The sequence below is a fragment of the Eupeodes corollae genome, chromosome 2, assembly GCF_945859685.1.
Source record: "Eupeodes corollae chromosome 2, idEupCoro1.1, whole genome shotgun sequence".
NCBI classification, from domain to species: Eukaryota; Metazoa; Arthropoda; class Insecta; order Diptera; family Syrphidae; genus Eupeodes; species Eupeodes corollae.
Window position 1 is genome coordinate 8,357,264 of NC_079148.1, and position 24,571 is coordinate 8,381,834.

The 24,571-nt window shown below is 33.5% G+C and overlaps 2 protein-coding genes across 5 annotated transcripts in view; one reads left to right on the plus strand and one right to left on the minus strand.

Annotated features, from left to right (window-relative positions):
• LOC129945480 (uncharacterized) overlaps positions 1–24,571 on the plus strand; it is a 225,656-nt gene that overhangs the window by 166,377 nt on the left and 34,708 nt on the right. The window lies entirely within an intron of this gene.
• Positions 86–20,559, minus strand: LOC129944061 (uncharacterized). The gene is made up of 2 exons (XM_056053220.1): positions 20,415–20,559; positions 86–726 (listed from the first exon to the last, which is right to left on the minus strand). Exons 1-2 carry the CDS (start codon positions 20,557–20,559, stop codon positions 86–88), a joined length of 786 nt encoding a protein of 261 aa, XP_055909195.1.

The following is a 24,571-nucleotide window of genomic DNA, read 5'->3' on the forward strand; positions in this document are numbered from 1 at the left end:
AATTCTAACCTTTATTGAGCTTTCTTATAAATAGTACGCAGAGATAGAGAAAATAATAATAACTACGTTTCTACTTGGACTTACCTTACGTCCTTCGGGTTTTGTTGATGACGATGACGTGGAGACGCTGTTGGAATTGCAGATGCTGATGTCGATGTTGTGCTTTGTACGAGCGTTGAGTGAATCGATGCTGGCGGTGATGAAAACAACGCCGATATTGATGAGCTCGGTGCTGGTGGTGAATAGCTTGATGCTGGCCCTGATGGAACGTATAATGAGGTGCGAGGGCGCGTTTGAAGATTTTAATGTCTGTAATAAACTGGTGAGGATGTACAATCCGATGGCGATGATCAACCCAGTGCCAGTGTTGAATAATGCAATGCTGGCGGTGATAAGATCTATGCTGGCCGTAATGAAACGGATGATGATAGGTTATGGTCTCACTGTGGTGAGCTGATGAGGATGTAGAATGCGATGGCGATGATAAACTCAGTGCCAGTGATGAATAATTCAATGCTGGTGGTGATAAAATCAGTTCTGCCGATGCTGGAATATATACTGGGAACAGGGACGTCGGTGGTATCGATGAACTCAGTGCTAATGCTGACACGTTCGTTGCTGGTGATGGTGGACTCAGTGGTGAGGAGATAGACTCCAATGGCGATGAATTCAATGGTAGCGCTGAGGGCTTGATGCTGTCGGTGATAAACACTCTGCTCAGGGCGTCTTAATTGAATAAAAGATTTGTTGGAGATATCCTTCCTTTAATAATTAAACAGCTTTCTGGTTCTTGAAGGGAAAACTTTTATTCCTACAGAATATATTTACAGAATATTATATATATATATATTAATTTTATACATTTATGTATGTACAATGTACATGTGTATTTATAATAAGTATAATTAACTTACAATTAGTTTGCTTCTTAAGGAAAGATAACTTTATTTGATTTTGCTACTTTTTTTGATCGCTAAGCCACGAGGTTTTAACGATCGAAGGCAGGTCTTAACCAATCAATAGTAAGATGGAGAAAGAAAGAATTTGCAAGAATTCAGAAATTTTTTGTTAAAAGGGCGCGCTAACGATCTGTCATTTTTTGATGTCAATCGAAATTAGTGCTGCCAGGTTTGGCAACAGGACCTGTAACCCGATTGTAAAAGTATTAAAATTTGTATTTATATTTGTTAAAGCTGTCTTTCTCTTTAAACTTAACAAATCTGTCAACCTAAAAAGTACTTAATTGATTATGTTGTCTGAACTGTCAAAATAGCTTCATATTGATAAATTACGAGATGAAGGGTGTATTATTTAAAGATCCTTACACAAATCCCCGGCAAATATATTTTTTTTTCAATAGAAATTATCTTTTTTGACTTTCAATACGAGTAGTATTGGATGTCTAAAACCACTGATCTTTTTATTGCCCCCTCTCTCTTCTGTCTATCTTCAACTAATTCATAAGAACGTTTTTCTAAATTCTAAATTCACGCAATTGAGCTTTGGATTTAGAAAATGAATGACAGCTTAAAATAATATCATTAAATTTAGAACCAAAAATACTCAATTACAAAGATGGGAAACCACTTCTGACATTTCGATTTGCTTACAAGCTGCAGAGGACTCTATGTGACAGAGTGTGTGTAAAATCATGAAAAAATCAAACACATTTTTTATTTTAATTCTCTGACTAATCAAATTGCTATTCTTTGAAGATTGTATGGGCGTGTTCAAAAACAATGTAATTCTAACCAACAGAATATCTTTCAAATGCAGACATGGTCTAAAATTGGGAGATTTGTATAGTTTTTTTTTAAATTTCAATACAAATAAGATAGATAGATAGATAGATAGATAAATTCCTTATATTTTCATCACAAAGTTTACAAATTTTTATACTTAAGAATAAGGACATGTCAATACTGCCGTCTGCCTGAGATGACATTTCATATATGATTTAAAAATAAAAGAAATAATAAAAAAGCAAAACTTTAAAATATAAAAAATAAATAAGTAGCAAAAGATATGAAGAAATATATTTATATAAAACAATGATATCAATTTTAACGTGATTTGAAACACAAAAGAAATAATATCAAATTTTGTATGATCAGCAACAAAGCAATAAATTATTAGGTATAAAATTTGGTTTAAACTGCAATAAGCGGGTAATCGACTAGGTTTAATGTGTGAAACTGTTACGGTAAGAAAGAGCATGTTGGCAATATTTAAAGAGGTTGCGCCAGCACATTGCTCCATTTAAAATTTCAAAAAGTTTTTCCAAGGATATAAAACTGTCACGAAAATGCAACCGACGAATTTCTTGTAGAATAGGACAAGCAGCAACGAAATGGTAAATATCTTCATTCACTCTTCCGTTACATAGATCACATAGCTGGGGCAAGTCTGGTCGATGAGGTACAAAGTTTAAATTTAAAATTTCAACGAGGCTGAAAATTCATTACTAAAGTAAGAGACTTCCGAGGGCAGTTGGTGATTTAAATGACTATTAAAAGCTCTTGAAGTAGATGAAGATGCTCTGGAAAGTTTATCCAGAAACATTTTGTGATCCACCTTAGCTATCACATCATCAAACTGAGCCTGCCAATCGGTCACATTAGTTTCTGATAAGTTTAAACTTGTTTCGTAAGAGTAAGCTAGTTCGTTCCAGTCTTTAAACGGGGAAGCATTCACCCGAAGTAATTTTCTTAAAATGATTTTGTGAAGACAAGTTTAATTTCTTTTTATCACTTCTATACATCGGTAGCACCTAGACTTTTTAACGCGTTACCTTTTGACATTAGAAGCATTCGTTCTGCTCATTTATTCAATAAAAATATTAAAAAATGGCTTTTTAACTTTGATTTTGAAGAAGTCAATAACATCATCAGAATTATGGTTTAAATTTGTATTTTCACATTTAATTTCCCTTAGCAAAAAAAAATAATAATAATCTTAGATTTTCTTTTTCATATGATACCCCACAACACTTTTTTATGTAATTCGATTTAAATTTATGATTAAGTTATACTTATTAGGTACTTCCGACTCTTGTCATAGGACAACAGATTGTACCTTCTTTTTCGTTCTCTATTATGAAAAACACTTACAATTAGTTTTAATATAGTACATTTATAATTTTTTGATTTTTATTTTTTTTAATCAAGATTTAATTACCTAATTGTTATGTTTGAATTTTATATTGCCTATATTTAATGTAAAAGAAAAAGTAAATAAACTGAACTGAACTGAAAAAAAAATCATTATTGCTGTTTTTATAAAACTCGACTGGTATGCCGTCTAGGCCAGGAGCCTGCTATTTTTCAGTTTTTGGAGCATTACTTCCAATTCGGGCAATGAGAATTCTAAATCCAGCTCGTTGACTCTAGTATCAGCGTAATCAAAGGTATGAAGGTCTTCATCAACTGAGAGTAGAGTTTTAAAATGAGCTGCTAACGTCTTAGCTTCTAAAGAGAGCCTCATACCCTGATTGCGCCCACCAAGATTGCGCCCACCAAGTTCGCGCACTGTCTCCCAAAATATCTTTGAGTTTGTACAGTTTTCCAATTTCTGAGCCAAGTTTTTTAAATAGGTGATTTTCTTAACTGAACACATTTTTTTAAAATCATTTTTAACGCGAAGATAGATGTTTTTGAAAAATTGAGAATTGGTCGTTCTAAACAGTTTTAAGTAAACAAACGAAAGTTTACGGAGATTTCTGCAATCCTTATCAAACCATACATTTTTAGCTATAAAAGTGTGTGTACTCTTCAACGCGTAAGGGGCTGCAGTCTTTATAACCCGTTCTATACTTCCACACACCATTTCACACGAGACTGCGGATTGTTGGGCAGAGATAGTAAGTGCCGAGAGAGGAGGCTTCTATAGAGTGTTGCATTGTTCTCCGACCACTTCAGCTTATCTAAACTAGAAGGTGTAGCTAGCTGGTTTGGCTCCGTTATCTAAATTTTAATAACAATTGGAAAATGAGCCGAATAGTTGACAAGTGCAACTTCAAAGTCATCGATAATGTCAATCACGGATTGTCCCTGCCCACTAACAAAAGTGAATTCGCCACATGCATCACTATTAGAAGACCCATTTAAAACGAATAGACCGAAAACTTCAAAAAAATTCTGTTAAACTCCGCCCGTTGCGGTTATAAATTTTATCTTTAGAAAATCTACTCTTGGCCAGTGCAACTCGTAAAATATTAGCGGAAGAATTTTGATATTCACCACATTTAAATCACCGACGATTAACACATTGTCAAGAGAAGTATTATTCATAAATTCCACTAGTTCATCGAAATCACTTAGCCAATCATTGCAATTTAAATAAACCGGAATAATATAATAGTTTAAGTTGTTGCTAACCATATGAAAAATAATTTTAGATTCAATAACTTTAAAATTAAAAAGAGGCTGGGATGCAACCCACACTGATAACTTCCCATCCCGTCTGTCGATTTGTCTTGCTTCAAAGTTTGTCTATATGTACTCGTATCAATTTTTACCAAATTTGCGTACTATTTTTTTTAGATTTTTTTTAATGAAAAAACGGACTGTTGGATTTTTATATACAAATTACTAAATATCGAAAACAATATTTTCTGTAAAATAAAATAAGTTTCAAGCCAATATTTTTAAGTTTTGAAAACCTATTTGAGTCGAAAGTAAATTTTTACGAAGTTTTAGTATTGTTTTTTTTTAGAGTTTTATTTTATGTAAAAAAACCGTCAATTCGATTTTCTTCAAAATTCTATCGAATGTTGAAAACAATATTTTTTATAAGAAAAAATTAGTTTAAAGCCAATATTTTTATAGTTTTGAAAAGATATTTGAGTCGAAAATCAATTTTTACCAACTTTTATTAATTTTTTTTTAGGTTTTTATTTTTTGTAAAAAAACTGTCAATTCGATTTTTCTCAAAATTTTTCAAAATGTTGAAAACAATATTCCTTATAAGATAAATTAAGCTTGAATCCTAAATTTTAAGTTTTTGAAAAGATATTTGAATGGATATTCAATTTTTACCAACTTTGAGTAATGTTTTTTTTTGATTTTTATTTTTTATAAAAAAACTGTCAATTAGATTTTTCTCAAAATTTTATCAGATATCAAAAACATTATTATTCGTTGCACAAAATTGTTTTGGAGGTGAAATCATATTTCAGTCATAAAATTTTGGAGGTGATAAATTTTTTTTTAGTTTTATTGATTTATTAAAAAAACCGTTATGTTGATTTTTTTCAAAAAATATACTTGTTTGGTATCACGTTACAATATATTATATAAAATTTAATTCAAGTCTCTAGCGTTTTTGGTTCGTAAGATATTTAGGGTTAACCAAAATTTTCACCTTTTTTTCAAACTGCTATGGTAAAAAAACCACCCACGCAATTTTCTTGAGAGCTCTTTCTGCATCTTTCTGCCTTATTATCTGTATAACAAACTTTATTTGAAATCGATATCTCTTCTGGTTCTTGAGCTATGGACGACGAAAAAAACGTCGCGAACGTACGGACGTACGGACGTACAGACGTACGGACGTACGGACGTACGGACGTACGAACGTACGTACACACGCACGCACAGACATCTTTCTAAAAATCTTTTATTTCGACTCTAGGGACCTTGAAACGTCGAGAAATGTCAAAATTTTCCATTTGACAAATCGGACCCATTACAATAACTTCCTATGGGAAGTTAATAAGATTACCCCATAATCTTTGAGTGATGTTTCTTTTAATGCCGTTCCTGAAAATTGTTATCTTACAAAATTATCGTCATTCGCTTGTTGCTTACTTAAGGACTTCTTTTATGCAAATATAAACATTCATACAGATTACAGAATCCGTTGAATGAGTTCTAAATGGTTTCAGAGTTATTTTTTGACGTGTGTATTCTAGTAAAAATGTCAAAATTGACCCTTAGTTTTCTTCCGCAAATAGTACTCAATGAATATGTTTCCAATGCAATCATTTTTGCATAGGTATATTAAATTTAAAGGTTCTTTCGTTCCTTTATAAACTTTTAATATTTTTTTTGACAAGAAATTTATTCCCGGTTTTTATATACAAAGTTGTAAAAATATTCTATTCAATTTTATAAATTGTGCCATCGCCCTTAGTTTTAGAATTTTTCGGACACATCCTTAACACATCCACGGTACAATTTTTGAAGTGAATTTTGGGATTCAGTGTTGATTGTGGTTAATATCTGAACTTATTCTAATAAAATGATGCTGTGCACCCACTTTAATAACCAAAATATCATTCATTCGCTACCGAATGTAATTTCAATGTCAAAATTAAAGCTCAAAGGGATGTTTTTTATGAAAAAATATACCGAAAAACGTGCAAATAGCGAAAAGGAAAACTTAAAAATTTGGTCTGTCAATATTTTATCGTGGTCTTGTCAAATATCATTCGTTTCCTGCACTGTCATTGTCTAAATCATTAACATAACAATGTCAAGAAAGTGCTTTGAGTAGGTGAAACATACGAAGATGACAGTATTGTTTTATTGAATGCTGCAAAAACTCAATGTTGAACGGTAGGTAAAACTTTTACAAACTCTTTCAAATTTTCCATTTCGATTCCACACCTTAAACAATAACTTCTATAAGAACCTTGTACGTCAGGCGAACTGTCACGTATGGACATTATTTTTTCACTCGTTTCATCAAGAATGCCGGATGCTTTACTTAAATCCGATTTCCCCATTCCCATTTTTGTGATCAAAACTGTAAAACCAATATGCACAAGTATCTCCTTTACAATCCTTACCTATTTTTCTAATTTAAGCATTATTTTAAAAAAATGTTAAGGGCAGTTCTAACTCTTTGAGTAATTGCAAATAATAAACAATATTGAACAGATATAAACAGTGCCTTATAAACTACTCGTATATACGGTAGGTAATGTAGTTTATCTCCTATGAAATTAAAAAATAAATAAATTAGGTGGCGCAACAGTCCGTTGAGAACCAGGGTCTATTGGCTACAGAAAGCTTTTCCAAAAAAACCTAAACAGGCAGCTCGAAACCCAGATAACTTTCAATTTTCTAGCTAATCTAGACATGCACGTGTTAATGAGCATTATCAAGAAAGCAGCTCCCAAAAAACATCGACAAAAAAGAAGGTTTTGGTAAATAAGCAAAAGCGGTTTGACAGTGATTGCATAAGAGCTAGGAACCTGTCTTTTGCGTACTTGAAATTATTCAGAACGACCAATAACCTCATTTTTAGAATCCTCTATGCGACAGCGAAATTCAAATTTCAAATTTTTACGAAAAAAACATAGAAATGGTTAACAGCGTGAAAAACACTATGGAGTTCTGGAAAGTAATTATGCTTGTGAATGGAAAAAAGATTCCAACGGCTACAGTACTGCACATTGAACAATTGAAATCCATTTTACAAGTTTGCTCAACACTTCACACATAGCACCATCGTTACAATATGTTTAATAATTGATGAGTTTCTGGATGCGCCTATATCCCATAATGAGGTAAAAATAGTTATTGAAAAAGCAAACAAAAATAAAGCATCAGGGGAATATAGAATACCGTATGAATATTTTAAAAATATTGTACCAGATTTCTTACGGCTTCTAACTTTGGAGTACAACAGAATTTTCGAAACCGCTGACATCCCCGAGAGTTTTCGAAAGGCAATTATTTTTCCGCTGCATAAAAAAGGTAATTTTGAAGATCCATCATATTATAGAGGCATCTCATTTTAAAATACTGCAGTTAAGATCCTTGGCTCGGTCTTATATAATAGACTCAACGAGTGGCTCGAATCTGAGCAAATATTAAATGAATTCCAAGCTGGCTACTGGAAGCCATGTACGAAGAAAATGTCGCACGAGTTTGGGATGGATATTCTCCTTCAGATGAGTTTGGTACGTCAATGGGAGTTAAGCAAGGATGCATTTTAAGTACTCTTCTCTTTATCTAATACATAACTGATTCGGTGAAAGGTGGTATTGATATAAGAGGAAAGAATATTCCGGAACTGATGTATCTGGGAGTTTTGAATATAGAAAAACATTTACAATCCAAATGTGTTCTGTGTAGAGAAGTTGCATTCTAAGAAACAGCGTTTCGCACATAGCTAAACACAAAGTATTTCGAGCTATCGCAATTGCAAAACTGTTTTACGGAGCGCAAGTATAGAGGTATCGATCGTTTGAAGCTGTGGAAAAGTTCCTCCGTTTTTCTTTTTTAAAAGTACTTTCAAGTTGCCAAGTACGACGCTTAACAATATGTTACATCTTGAAATAAGAATAGGACCCCTCTTTTTAGACACACTTAAATTGCTTTACGTGTCAAGAGCTTTGGCGATGGGTGACGAAAGAATTCCGCGAATAGTACTCACACAAGCTATCAGTTGTAAATTTTGGTGTGTTAAAGAGTTTAAGAAACTGGCTATTGAATGCTCAACTACTTTTTCAATATCAACAGACGAAAGCATCGAGGTGCTTAAGTTGAATTTTGATGACTTGCTGAAAAAAGTCGGCAACATGATACACGATAAGTTTATGAGTGCAGCTGAAGCGTCTATTTACAGATCTTACTACAGTAAAATTGACCATTTCTTGAACCACAACACCCATACTTCTTGGCCAAAAACAGTACCCAAAAACTTATCTTGTTACTTAAAGTAAGAGGTGAATTTATCAATTTGAACTACATTCCTCACCGTCCAGAATTGCCAATATTGTGTGAGTTATGCGATCGCAAAGAACGAAAAGATGTACTTCATTTTGTGGGAGTTTGTCCAATGCACAAGGAGTTCCGAAAGCGCTATTTTGGGATAGATATAATCAGTTTAGAAGAAGCGATCAACATCTTGAATGGAAAACTAGGTTCGGACCTTCTGTATGAATATTCATTGAACGCTCTTCGCTAAAGAACGAGAATCGTTGAGGAAAATTTTTATTTTAATTATAAAGATTATTTTATTGAATCGTATCTAATCAGCTTTTTTCTGGTAGACGGCCTTCGGCCAAACCATTTAAAAACTTGTGTAATCTTACAATTAAGAAAATACTGTTTTGTTCTTGTATCTTTTGAAGTCAATAAAAATAACTAACTAACTAAGTATAGGGTAGGTAATGTAGTTTCCCTCCTATGAAATTGATTGGGAAAATATTTATGAATAAATTAAAAAGTGCTGGCCCCAAATGTCTCCCTTGAGGTACACCATAGCTATTAGTTATTCACGGGTGGAATAAGAGTTTTAAATAATGTACACCCATTTAAAATTCAAACTGTTATGGAGGTTTTAAATTTAAGGCCTAAACAGGTGCTATTTAACCTTTTTAGGTGAACTATTTACAACTAAAACATGTTTTATGAGTCAAACTATTGAAATTTTCTTAACCCAAATGCACTTAACAATGTTTTATACTTTTTCATTTAGTTGGAGGCCCTCAACGTTAATTGGTCACCTGCAGCTTATTATTGTTACACTTATATTGCGTGATAAACTTTAATCATAATTATAAACAAACAAGAAACCCATAAGAATATATTGTGTGGCTTTTAACATAAAACTAGACTAATGACGCACTTAAAACAAACAAAAAAAAAACAAAACAAAACAGAAATAAAGGAAAACAAAAATTCCATACGTATAAGAAGTTTTTCTTTTGATGGCAATGACCATCCAAGGTCATTTTATTTTTCCTCTGATTACCCTTATTCACGCTTTTCTTGTTTTTGAAGTACATTCATATACCTCCTCATAATGTGTATGGTACTTGTGTGGAAATGTTTTGTGTTTTCTTGGTGAAAAGTTGGAGGTATAGTTTTTCTTTTTATTATTTCTGACTCGTAGCTATTTATTTTGTATTTTCTAAATTGCTAGCAATTTGCAGTGGACGCAATGAGAGCTGGCATACAGTGGGCTAGTTTTGTGATGGAATAGGTACAAATTTTGAGTTGAAAAATATGTAACTTTCTTAAACAGAGTGAGAGCCCATCTAACAATTCAACTCTCTGTATGCGTTTGTGTTTATTTTGAACTTTGAATAAATATGAATTGTTGTAAATGGTGGCTTTGTCTATTCCATTTTGACATATATGTGACATTGCGTTGACAGATACAAAATAGAAAAACTATATTTTAAGTTGAATAATTGGTCGAAGATGGCAGGTTATGCCCGCCTTATTTTTAATTGTACGAGGTTCATTATTTAAGGCCTTAAAAATTGCATTGGTTTTAAATTAGTTAACAACTTTCAATTTTTGATTTTATGCTGTCCCACTGTTCATTGTTTTCGAAAGTATTATTATGCAAAAATCTAAATTGCTGCGTGGATGACTGCCAGAGCTATAGAAACCTACCCAAGTAGCTACCTACTCTTGATGATTTTAGTCACTGTCACCATACCCCCTACGACATTACCGACAACCATGGACGCGACAAGAAAACGAAGATGGACAGCAAAAGTATGTCCAATGTCCTCAAGTTTTATTAGTTTGGAACGTGCCCAACAATAACGAGCATGGTCTTTGTCCCATTGTCGTCGTCGTTGTGTTCCATGGATCGTACTTTTCTGATTGTTTACAAAGTTTCAAATTTATTTAAATTGATATTAGGGAGAGTAAAATGTTGTACAAAATTACTATGATATTTGTTTTAAGTAGCCTAAGAATGCATTGTCAATGGAGGTGTCAGGTCGATGTCATTTTCAATTGAATCAAATAGTTTTTATGAAGATATATTATTGTGTCTTGCTTGTTTTATTACAATTTAAACTTATTGTCTTTGGCAACAGGTCTCCTATTAAATTGTTGAATTTGATAAAATGTAACTTTTGGAAATGCAAATAAAAATAAAAAGGGTTAATCAAAGCGAAGTTGGGAACAGAACTATATGAAGCATCTATATAGAAGAGAACTCTTTCATGGTTTTACTATGCATGTCATTAAAATGTCAGTGTGACAGCTCGGATAGAACTAGGGTTTAGTGTCTTATGAAATTTTTAGCCATTGAACCCAATTCTTTGATAGTTGAAAATTGATTTGCAAGTTTCTGACAGTTAAAAGATCTAGTAATGGATGTAAATGTCAAAGTTCTATGAATTGTTGTCTGTTCACACGGATAGGATATTTTATCCTAATCTAACAATTTCACTGTAAGATTTTATTTTGTGACATGATTAAAAATTGACCTTATAAATGAATCAAAATGTGAAATGACAAATCGTGTAGGATAATGAGTTTTAGACTTATGAAATTTCTACAATTGTTTTAACTTCAACGTTTTTTGACAGTTGACAACTCAGTTGATTTGCGTGAACGCGAATCGTTTTGAGATCTTCAAAAATTGCTATAATATGACAGTTACAAAAATTGTCCCATGGGTCTAACAATCGTATGAACTCACAATGTTATGTGACAAATAGTGCTAGAAACGTCATTGTCAGATGACAGCGATACATGAAACTGTCATCAGATGTCGTTGCTTTGGATTTTTGCAAATTACTGACAGTTTTTTTGTGTCACATTTGATAGTTAAAATATAAATTCTTAGTTCAGAATCTCATAGATGTAAGAACATATAATTTAGCTTTGAAATGTATTTTGCATTTTCAAGCTTTTTCCTGTATTTAGTAAATTTGCTTTAATGTCGAACAAAATTTCAAAACTTGACGATATATGTAATTCAACCTCATTTCAAACTCATCTCGAACATTCTTAAAACTGTCAATTCCATCCAAATATTTTTGATGACTGAATCAAACGTCTTTAAACTACATTTAGTAAGAATTTTGACAACCGAGTTGGTTGAAATCCATTTACTCAAAACCTTTTGATTTTTATTATAATTTTTACTAGCAAAAGTTCTCAGCCATTTCAATAATTACATACCACAAATTTCATGTAATAAATTTTTCTAATATTTGTATCTTATTTTTGAAGCAGTTAATAAAGAATTAATCTGACATTTGTTTTTATGATTTTTGCGAACTAAAGTGCTTACTACTACCCTTAATTTGTCTGAAGTTTTAAAATAGTGCGAAAGTTAGATAAGAAGGGAGGTATTTTAAAATGGGAAGGAAAAATATTCCACATTCTTGATGTGCTGTTAAAAAAAGAATCTCTTTACCTTACAATAGTTTTAAAACTGAGCTCATGGGTTAACAAATGGGGATTCTTGAAAGTGTGAGTTTTATTGCTGAATTGTTTAAGGTGGAGGGTAAATTTAACAAATAAAATATCAGTCAAAATACGAAGAACATGAAATACAACTTTGGTGTTCGAGTCGCTTATCATTTTTAGAGTTCTGGTTTTAGATTCTGCCCAAGAAACTAAAACTTATTTTAGGAGCACCCTCCCAAATATAAGAGCTATTTTCAAGTTTTGAACTCAGAAAGGTTGACAAATGTCTTGCACTTTCGGAAAAATCCTAAGCACCTAACAGCATGTTTGGAAATGTCGAATAAGTGCTCATTCCAAAGGCGTCAATCTAGAAATTAATACGAAAAACTCAGCGAAGCAGTTTAATCTCTTAGACGTTATATGAATGGAATTAAAGAGCTTTAGAGACAACATGGAGCCTTGTGTTGAATCAAATCCTTACATTTGATTGACAAGTTAGAAAATAATGCACATTTTAAATAAGAGAGCCGAAATCTATTTTTACAATATCTAACCTGAGGTTGTTACAGAAGTCCGTATTGAACACTAAAAATAAGAAAGGAAGTATACAATTTATTTTAATAACCAAAAAATTTAACCTAAGGTTATACATTCAAGAATTCTGTTATTGACCAAAAACAAATTAGAAATTTGTAATTTATACCAAAGCTCAAGAAACCTAGACATGCACCTTTATTACCTTAACACCGAATTTATTATCAATAATCAATAAATTTTCTAAAATTTACTACGCTAAGCTATTTCTGATGTTATTTCCAGACCATTAGGATCAATTATAAGACCATTAATCGTATAGCCCTTGCTCAATTTTAACCCTTAAACATTCGACATTCAAGCCATTAACTCTTCTTTATTAACAAAATATGTACAAAATGCCTCTTACCACATTCCTATAGGTACATGAATAGGTATAGGCAGGCAAGCAGGTTCATTAAATTGTAAGCTTATTCACACCGAAATTGGTACCAAAATAGGCAGATTTGTAACCAAAACGATGAAACGAAAAAATACAGAATCAAAAACCAATTACGAACCTTTTCTTCTTTTTCATTTTTTGCTATCGTCAGCTTTCAAATCTCATAAAATCTTCATTGCATTTAGCACAAGTTTGGGGTCAAAGTCTCCTCAATCCCGTCAACAAAAAAAACACATCACCAATCTGTGTCAATAAAAAATATTCCGTCCATTTCCTTCCATCACTTTGATGGAAGGTTTTATGGAAGGATATAGCCTTGTGGTCGGTGTGTTTAAACCGACATTACCGCCAATAAAAATAGGATACAAACTATGTCGGCCTTCCTCATTGTCGTTAAGCATCGTCATCGTCATCATCATCAACATCATCGTCATCGGATAAATTTAGAGGGTAAAAGGTTTCAATTTTCAAAGACAGAAGGGGGACTATCACGAAGACCCCGAACATCAAGGGTGAGTTATTTTATTTTGCTATGATATGCGGTTTTCAAACGAACGAACGAACGGAACGGAGCGACTTGAGCTTTTCGATTCGATATTAATGGTGCGGAAAGAAAATGTTTCAAACAAATTTTCCTCCTCACATTTTCTTCCACATTTTGTATGAAAACAAAAAAAAAATAAAAAATGCAAATGGAGTGTCGGGTGATTTGTTGTTAAAAAGATAGTAAAACACACCATCAAGAATTTTCAATTCTATTACGGTCTGGGAGTTTAAGAGATAAATAATGAAATGAAATGAAAAGAAAAGAAAAGAAAAGAAACGTAAAATAAAATAAAATCTGAGATTAGGAGGGTGGAGACACAAGTTTGGAGACATTTTATTTTTGTAAAAGATCAAAAGGTGGGAAAAATACTCCCGGATGTGAATTTAAAAGAGTCCTTTATTAATGAAATAGAAAAATAAAAGCCAAATTATTTTATGATAGTTTATAGCATTTTTACAAAAAACTGCATCAAAATCAACTCAACTTTTTGATACTTCTTCTTTACTTACATTTTTTTTAAATAATGTTTCAAAAACGTTGAGAAAAAATTATTTCTCCAAAAAAAATTAGAGTTTGATTTTAAGAAATCTCACAAATAAAAGTTAGAATTGCAAGCAGAAAAGGCTTCAAAAATATTTGTTATGTCATCTCCTATTTAAAAATGTCTTTATAAAGAACGCCTAATATCAGGCAACGATGATAGGTCCGAAAGCGGGCAGCACCTTCTTTCTAAGTATTTTTCTTAAAAAAGAATATATTGAACATGTAATCATAAGAGTTTTCGGTGGCTCTGCTTGAATGGGTTGTGAATAAAATATGTTTCCGCTGTAAAAAGTAGCTTGAAACACTTTCCAGCTTCTCAAAACAAAAAATCATGTTATAATATTGCTCCTGTGTGACGTGAAACACGGACAAACAAACAAACAAACAAACTGACTTTAAAATTTATAATATTAGTATAGATTATCTCTTTCTAATGCAAAACTGATGTTGTGGACAACAGTTTTCATCAATTTTGTCATAGGCTGTCAAATTTGATTCAATTTTAAATTTGCATACGACAAATTATTGGAAATAGCTAAGAAATAATTAAAAAAATGTAAATTTTAAACTAAAATCCACATTAGGAGCTGAGACTGAAATCCATATATCTCTTTTTTTAATCGAACACTTTGTTGAACGCTGTCGAAAACCTTTGTAAATAGTGTCGACTTCAGAACGCGTTTCCATCTGCGATAGACAAAAATGTGAATAAATGCAAGAGAACGTTGAACTCGCCTAAGGATTTTCTTCCAAATCTGTAGCTTATATTAAGCATACAAATATTGCCCTAGAGCAGTTCTAAAGAACGAAATTCAAGAAAGTGGTGCAGGGTTTCAATCGACCTGTTTAATAAAAAAAGAGGCTGGGATGCAACCCACACTGATAACTTCCCATCCTGTCTGTCGATTTGTCTTGCTTAAAAGTTTGTCTATATGTATTTTTACCAAATTTGCGCTCTATTTTTTGTAGATTTTATTTTTTATGAAAAAAACGGACTGTTGGATTTTTATATAAAAATTACTGAATATTGAAAACAATATTTTCTATGAAATAAGATAAGTTTGATGCAAATATATTTAATTTTTGAAAAGCTATTAGAGCCGAAAGTAAATTTTTACCAAATTTTAGTAGGTATTGTTTTTTTTAGAGTTTTATTTTTTGTAAAAAAAACTGTCAATTCGATTTTTCTCAAAATTTTTCCTAATGTTGAAAACAATATTTCTTATAAGAAAAAATTAGTTAGAATCTATTATCTCAAAGCTTTTAAAAGATATTTGAGTCGAAAATCATTTTTTACGAACTTTTGTTAATTTGTTTTTCGGTTTTTAATTTTTTGTACAAAAACTGTCTAATTGATTTTTTTCAAACTTTAACTGAATGTTGACAACAAGATGTTTTGAAATATAAAAGTAAATTAAAGCCAATATCTCAAAGTTTTGAAAAGATATTTGAGTCGAAAATCAATTTTTACCAACTTTTATACATTTTTATTTAGGTTTTTTTTTCTAATAATAAATTTGTAATAAAAACTGTCAATTCAATTTTTGTCAAAATGTTATCAGATGTCAAAAACATTATTCTTCGTTGCACAAAATTGTTTTAGAGATGAAATCATATTTCAGTCGTAAAATTTTGGAGGTGACAAATTTTTTTTTTCAGTTTTATTGATTTATAAAAAAACCGTTATATTGATTTTTTTCAAAAAATACATCTGTTTGGTATCACGTTACAATATATTTTATAAAATTTAATTCAAGTCTCTAGCGTTTTTGGTTCGTAAGATATTTAGGGTTAACCAAAACTTTCACCTTTTTTTCAACCTGCTATAGTGAAAAAACCACCCACGCAATTTTCTTGAGAGCCCTTTCTGCATCTTTCTGCCTTATTATCTGTATAACAAAATTTATTTGAAGTTGATATCTCTTCTGGTTCTTGAGCTATGGACGACGAAAAAAACGTCGCGAACGTACGGACGTACGGACGTACGGACGTACGGACATACGGACGTACGGACGTACGGACGTACAAACGTACGTACACACGCACGCACAGACATCTTTCTAAAAATCTTTTATTTCGACTCTAGGGACCTTGAAACGTCGAGAAATGTCAAAATTTTCAATTTGACAAATCGGACCCATTACCATAACTTCCTATGGGAAGTTAAAAAATTAATTAGAAGAAAACCGAAATAACACGTACTAGTGGTGGCTCCAAAAGGCTTCATCATGTCAGCCATTTATTAAATTTAGCAATTCTTACAAAAAAAAAATACTTGACTTCTAACTTTTGTCAAAAAAGAATTCAATTTAATTAATTTTATTTTTGATTCTATTGATTTTCTTATTAATTTTCCTGGCACGTTCTTTTTCCTCAAGGAAAATAAATCAACAAACATTTGCAAAATGCACATATTCACAGTAAAAAAGAATTGGAGAATCATAATGCTTCCTCGATAGTGACTTTGACGCCAGCGCAGATACGATCACAAGTTTTATTTCTCCTGGGAACGTAAGTTTCCGTTGTTGTAAGGCCTATCTTCGAGTAACTGAGGAAAACCGGAATAAGTTCAAGCAATCCAGGAAGGCCTGAAACGCCTGTATTCGACGGACCAAATTTTTACATGACTAAAATTTACGGCAACAAATACTGCAATGTCCCAAAGGCAGAACAAATTTTTGGTCATTTGTAAAAAACATGAGGAATTATCGATCAATTGCACTTACGTCCTTCCTTCCAAGGTCATGGAAACGCTGGTAAATTATCAGCTTAAGAAATATCTCGAAGACCGAAATCTTCTTTATAAGCGGCAGTACGGCTTTTGCAGCAATAGGTCCACTGGTGATCTCAAGAAAACAGTGGATCAAACCTTTACATCGTTTTGGAGAAAGTAAGTTTATTGCACTTGATATTTCAAAAGCATTTGATAGGGTTTGGCATCAAGCTCTCTTATCGAAAATGCGTGCTTCCGGTCTTCACGAATCCCTGCTTCATTGAATTAGTAATTAGCTTTTGGATCGTTCAATACAAGTAGTATTAGAAGGGTTCAAGCCTAAAAACCACATAATAAATGCTAGTGTGCCCCAGGGCTCTGTTTTATCTCCAACACTCTTTCTCATTTTTATTAATGATCTCCTGTCTGCAACTTCTAATCCAATACATTGTTCTCCCTAAATATTTTTGGTATGTGTATCACCAACCACCTTTTGTAAAACATGCTTCCAAAAATACCTCAAGATGTTTGGTTTTCTTAAGCGATGCAAGAAGTTTTTCTCCCTCTCTGATCTGGCTGTTATCTACAAAACTTATATACGTCCAAAGCTTGAGTATAACTCTCATATCTGGGCTGGTGCACCTGCAACCAACTTAAGCCTCTTGGACAGCATTGACCGGAGAGAATTTTAGTTAATCGGTAATATCACCATCACGCTTTTTTACCGTTATTTTAAAGGCTTATGCTCAAGAGATAGCCAGTTGCATTCCTCCCCTTAAACAGTTCAACCGTAATACTCGTGCTTCTAGGAATGCTCATTAGTATACCCTCGAGCCCAACTTCGGTCGTACTGTCAAGTACAGAGATTCGTTCTTTAGCCGTACTACGCGAATGTGGCACACCTTACCACACTCTGTTTTTCCCAGCCATTGCAATATTCAGGAATCTTGGGATATCAGACGCATAAAGGAAGGACCCTAATACAGATCCTTGTGGAACACCATGTTCAACTTCGTAACAATTTTACGAACAGTTATTAACATAAACACTAAACACCTATCAGACAGGAAACTTTTAATAATTTGTATTAGTTAAGTTGGAAAAAACTAAGCAAACTTGTTTAAGGATCATCTCATCGTGCCACACAATATCAAAAGCTTTTTCTATGTCCAGTAAAATGAGGACAGTTGATTCACTGTCGTACTGTGAAATTTTCTAAACCAAAATTGTTCATAAGATCATAAGGAATAATGTTCAATTGATCAGCAAATTTTAATATTTTTTCTCTTAAAATCTTTTCCAAAATTTTGCTAAGACTACTCAACAAACTTATTGGTCGATAGTATAGGTATAACCTTAGCTGTTTTCCAAAGCTTGTGAAAATATTGTATTTTTAAACATGAATTGATCAAAAAGACTAAAAAACAAGCCCATGCTTGGGTAGCATTTAAATATATTCGTTTTTGGTTTTGTCAAGTACATAAGACTTCTTTGATTTTAGATTGGAAACAATATGTTTAACATCTTCTATTGTGATCAGTTGATCAATAGGTGTATCACCAATTTGTGTGTTTATAGAACTTATTGATTGGCTTACAAGGTTTTTGGTTTCATCATCACTGAGATGTTTGGATATTAAATGGTTATTAAAAAAAGTTGTTCTGACGACATTAACCTTTTTTGAGTCTAAGTAAAGGAAGTTATTGCCATTTTCTAGATTTGGAATATGTATGTCTGTTTCTGTTTTTAATTATTTTGGCAATATTCCAAAATGGCATCGCATTTGTATCTAGTTTGCTAAGATTTTCATTACACTTCTTATTGCTAAACTTTTGTATTTCTTCAGTTTTCTTTCTATTGTTAAGTTTAACTTGAATGCGAAATGAAGGATGTCAATAACGTTGCCATTGTCTCTTAAAAGAATTTATGGTACAAATACGAATACCTAATTTATCAGATTTATTCTGAGTGTTCACAGATTTCTGAGGTAAATTTTCCGGTAATTCGTAGATTTCTTGATAATCTAAAATATATTCTGGAGATGTTACATAGATTTTTCGGAAATGTTGTAGTTACTCGTTTGTCCTAAATCACACGTTAAACCTTGGTGCATAAGTTTGGAACATACTTTTATACACGGTTACACCTTCTATCCCAAAACTTAATTACTCCGCCATTTTTAACCTGATTTTGACAGAAAAACTTTAATTAGAAACGTTATTCATTCAATGTGTGTAACTATGAGTTAACACACATTGAAATGACGCTTTATATTGATGTTCATTGAAATGAAATATGTGGATTTTGTTGTACTTTGTCTTTCTACAAATGCAGACAAAAAACTTCAAAATCTTCTATTTTGATGCATTTTCCGAAAAGGTTATTTGGAGTAGCATTTTTGTTTTGTGCCATTATTTTATAAGAAAAGTTTATGCCAGCAAGTTATAGAATATTAACAAGCTCAAAGCTGGTATACGCTCGGAATGCTGGTTCGAAATGTTTTGCAGAATGTCCCCAAAGGAAGTGCTTTTTATTTTAAAGAGTTGTCATTCAATGAACGACGCATTTCATAAATACATAAATTACATAGAATGAGCCCTATTGTTAATAAGTGGAAATAGGTTACTTCCAAAAGCGTAACCTGTATTTCTTGATAATTATCATGAAAGGAAGCCTTTGAGCTATCTAAAGAATTAAGGCAACCAAATCCAAATATATAACTTCAAGTAGTTTTACATTTTCTCCTTTCCAGCTGACTATTCTAACAGGATTAAAAAAAACATTCTTCATCCATATTGTTATCATCCCAATTTCCTAATAGCACCACATTTCGTATGAGTAATCTTTTATATTTTTTTTTTTGTTTATTTAGACAAAAAGGAAAATAACTTTCATAATGCATTAATTCATCCGAAGCTCGTATAACTCAATCTCAGCGATCATCTTCGAATTGAATTTTCCTGCTTTCTCACATGGGATACCAATTTTTCAAAAAATGCTGAAAAAACTCACTTATCCAACATTCAATTTTCGTTTCTCCCTAAGATGAACAAAAATAGAACAAAATGTAATTTTTAAAGTTTTTCCCACAAAATAGTTTGGCAGTGAAAGTTGAAAATATTTAGTTTCAGGGAATTGAAAACTAGTATTTACAATTTTATGTAGTCTAATGAAAAAACTTAGAACTTTTCTGAAGTTCAATAAAAAATTTAAACTGCCAAGGTGCTTTCTAACTCCTGATATAATCAAAATTTCGAAAAAAAGGTTAAGAAAATTCAAACTCAAAACTTAATTTCCTATCACTTTTTCTTACAACATTTTTTCATAAAACTTATGTGAACCAAGATATTCAGAAATCCAAAATGGCTGCCGTTATGAAAATGTCAAAACATTCTCTCCTGAACTATGACACGTTGTAAAATTATTTTTTTCTATTTTCTGTTATTGTTCGTTTCTTACATTTTTATACGTGTCGTGTATAGTACTCCATTACGTGCCAACTATAGCCTGTCATACCGAGTGTGCCTGCCGCAGACTCATCCACCAAGCCAGCCAGCCAGCCATCCAGTTCCAGCTCCAGCGCTAGCTCCAGCCAACCATCTAACCAGCCAAGCAAAGGCAATAGCAATTCATATGAGATTTCAATCTGCAGGAACACCATAGTGGCATAGCATTGCACTGCACATAGACTACCAACCAAGTATATCAACTATAAATTGTCGCACAGGCATTATCCTGGGATTCATTCAGGAACAAGTAAAATAGACCCAGAAGAAGAAGAAGAGAAGTAGGTATGTTGTATAGAGGAAAAAGGAGCACAGAGCACAGTCAAAAGAAGAATGTGAACGAAGAAACAAGAGATTAATTTGTTCATTCGCATTGTCTTTTATTTCAAATGTCTGTGCCGTGGCTCCTCACAAGAGAGGAGCACTAAGGAGCATCCAGAAGAGCAGGGGAGGCAGAACAAGGACACGTTTTTATCCTATACATCTTCCTTTGCTTTTTCCTTGCAGGATATTCCCACTCGGTTCCTATTGAATTGCGCTTCCACTTCTACTTCCACCTATACCTATCACTCCTCTATCACACATCCCTATATGAACGTCGTCCTGAATGTATGTTGCCATCTGTTTCGTTTGTTCCTTAAAGCCAAAACAACCAACAGCGCCACAAAGAAGAAAAAAAAACAAAACCCTCAAGACCATTTTTCTAACAAAAATACAAAAATCCTTTTGGCAATCAAAGACGAACTTACTTGAGAAGTCTCTAAGCATTGTGCAGTGTCTACCTTCTATTCAGCTAAAGGAAGGCTCGAGGTAATTGGAGAGACGTCGTCGATGTCGACGTCGACGATGACTATGACGATGATGATGACGACAACAACGATGACTCCATGAAAGGATAATAAGAACAAAAATTAAAACAACAAAAACAAAGCAAAACAACAGAAACAAATAACAATAACAAAACATAAACAACCCGGTGCGGCACGGTGCATCCCTAAAGCCCTGCGTTTTGGTGTTTTCCTGTTCATCTGGCTTCTGGCCTATACAATATGTCATTGTAGCGCAGTAAGTAAAGGGTGTTTTTTTGTTTGGTTTGAAGGTATAGAACATTAGATTGGCAGCACTTTTTTAAGTGGCGGATATTTGGACAGCTGTCAAATGATTTATTTTTATTTTGGTTTTACATAGTGAATTAAATAAACTGTCGTATGATAAGCGTTTTTGAAAATCATAGTTCTTTCAAGATACGTTACACGTAATAAATCATCATTATCATCAGCTCCACAACCGGGATCCGGTTCTATTTTCATTCAGCTAGTCTTTCCATTTATTCCGATCGCGAGGCGACGCTATCATGTTGCGCACTCCATTTCTCCAGCGTAGACTTGTCCTGACTACAAAGTGATTTCCAGGCTTGTTTCTCTTCACTCATGCGAGCTAGGTGTCCAACCACCCAAAGTCACCGAGCTCAGTTTTTGTAACGATATCTGCTTCTAGGTACGTTGTCTATAGTTCTTGATTCGATCGTCCTTCTTGAAATAATAGGTCAACAATTTTCCGTAAGACTTTTTTCTCGAACGCGCCTAAGAGTTTATAGTGCCCTTTACTAAACACCTAGGTCCCGGATCCTTAAGTGACTATTGGCAGAACCATCGAACTGTGCAGCAGTATCTGAGAAAGTATTGTAAGGTTCCTGAACTTTGACAGGCTCTGTTGCTTTGAGCAGCCTCCCGCGGGTGGTAAAATTGAGTCAAGGTCTTTGAAAGATTGCACTACTTCAAATTCGTGCTCCACTACCTTGATTTTTTGACCAACTGTTCTTTTCCTGCTCGATCTGGACTGGCTTGTTCCGTTCTTTCGGTGATATCGAAGTCGTCTGCTTAAGCCAGTATCTGGCTGGAACTATGGTCCCTCTGGTTTGCGTGCTTTCTCTAACGCCACGTTAGAGAAGGGGTAGGCTTAACCAAGCCCTTGTCAGAGTTTTCATTTTAGAGTCTGGAGAGCAATCCGTCTTTTTAACTTGGCTTGTTTTATTGGTCATGTTCAATTCATTTAGGGTTCCGAATTTTCTCATGCCTTTGTAATGTTTTGCCCTGGCTATGCTGTCGTAGGAGATCTTAAAGGTTATAAACCGGTGATAAGTTTAAATATTAAATTCTAGACATTTTCCAATTGCCTGTCTAAGGGTTAAAATCAAAAAGGTTATCACACTGATATTGTCTTGTAGGATAAAGGAGTGTATCTTTTAGACGGTACTTAACAACATGATAACTCTAGCAAGTTGTAATTTCATGACTTGCTCGATGTAAAGCTGGCCCACAATTTTTAAACAGATCGTCTGATATACCCTGTCTCCTTGGGCTTTGTTTTGTTTGATCTATTTTCTTCTATCTTTTCGAATTCTTCTATGCTCGCTGGCATTAGCTTCTTCTTAAAGTTCTGGAGCTTTGACTCTTAAAGTGCAATTCCAATTGCTCCGGTACGCCTGCAAGATCGTTGATCAGATTTCCCTCTCTATTCTTTCAAAATGTGCTGCGTCATATTTCGATATTTCTAACGAATTGCTGACACTTTCGCACCTGATGCGAACCTCGCTCTTGGTTTTTTTCGAGTTCAAAGATCAAATTCTTCTTCCAGTTCTTTCCTGTTCTTCTAAGCTCTTTGTATTCCTCCTACCGTGCACGCGATTAAGAAGATTGTTGTACTGTTTGAAATTGTCTTTCGAATGAAGAAAAAAAACGTATCTTATCTCTATAAAAAAAAACACCCTTTAGGTATCCTAATTGCACCAAAGAAGGAAGGCGCCAGAAAAAGGATCTAACTTTAGCCTTTACTCCTCTCATTCATATTTTTCAGGAAGCGAGGCGCAACAAAGGTTTTGTGTTCTTCATCTCCTTTTAGTTGTTGTTTTTTAAAGTTGTTGTTGTTGTTGTAGTTGTGTTCAGTGGGCGCGAGTCCTGTTCACAATTCTATAGCACATAGTTAAACATCAACAACAGTGCAATGCACTTTTAAATAGTTTTTGTTATTTGTTGCCGGCACAGTCAGTTCAGTCCTGTATAAGTTTGCGAAGAGTCTGGGTTCTATGGGTTTTGGAGTGTGGGCAGCAGCACGGAAGAGGCTGAAAGCTGGAACAACCCTCGCTATATTGTATATTAAAGTTCTTTCTCTAGAATTCCGAAAGGGGAGTCGGCGGCGGAAAGGGGGTTATGTATCTATTCTACTATGCACGGAATTGCTTCCTAGATAATTTAAAGTGTGCGGAATGGCTAGCTAGCGGGCATGGCGTTGTTCGTTGCTCGTTGTCTGATGATGATGGTTGTTCCTCAAAATGTTGTACACGTTTCAAAAATTTATATATACGAGGGTAGTTGTTGTGGGATGGTTTTATGGGGGTGGAAGTGGGCGAGAGGGAGTTTTTTGAAGCTATTGTTGCTTTTTATTTGTTTTTTGTTAGCTTGAGGAGTTGCTGTACATTTTTAATGTAGTTGAGCCAAAACTACAACAGCATCGAAATCCTTAGCATTTCCCTAGCCTAGGGGTCGGTAGTCCAACATAGTTGGTTGGTCGGTCGGTAAGTTAGTTTGGTTGTTTGGTTGGTTGGACGGACGAACGGGACGCTCTCGGAAGGCAGCAGTAAAAATAATAAATTTTATTTTGTTTATAAGAGCGGGGAAAAGGGTGATGGACGTTACGAGGTTGCAAGGCAAAAATGAAGGCGAAGGCGAAACCCAACCAACAACCGGACACCGAGAGTAAGGGTGAGAAAAGTTATATCTTGTTTGATATTTTTATGTGTAACTTTTGTGCCTCGGGAACTTCCTGTTGTGATGGTTGGTAATGCGTTTTTGGTAGAGGTATGTAAGTTTGGATTTATAGGCATTAGTTTTTTTTTTGTTTAAAGTTGGATATATAAGGTACATACCTTATAAGATAAGTAGGTACATACTTGTTTTTCTGAATATTTAACCTGATACCGTTTGTAGGTACTCAAGAAGGCGGAAACACATGACGGAAACATGTGTTAATGATTGAGCCTTAGATTTACTAATAATATGCATGATTTACGCAGTCTACAAAGGAACTTGGGGCCTTTTAAATGGTGATTTAGGAAACCACAAACATAAGACCACATTTACTGCAAACACGTGCACATATTTAAACCTT

Bases quoted from the DNA above. Each gene is read 5' to 3' on its own strand.
- LOC129944061 (XM_056053220.1), bottom strand. From the start codon at position 20,559: ATGGTGTTCCTGCAGATTGAAATCTCATATGAATTGCTATTGCCTTTG. The intron at 727-20,414 runs GTATGACAGGCT...TATTCAATTAAG, and splicing joins GTCTGCGGCAGGCACACTCG to ACGCCCTGAGCAGAGTGTTT.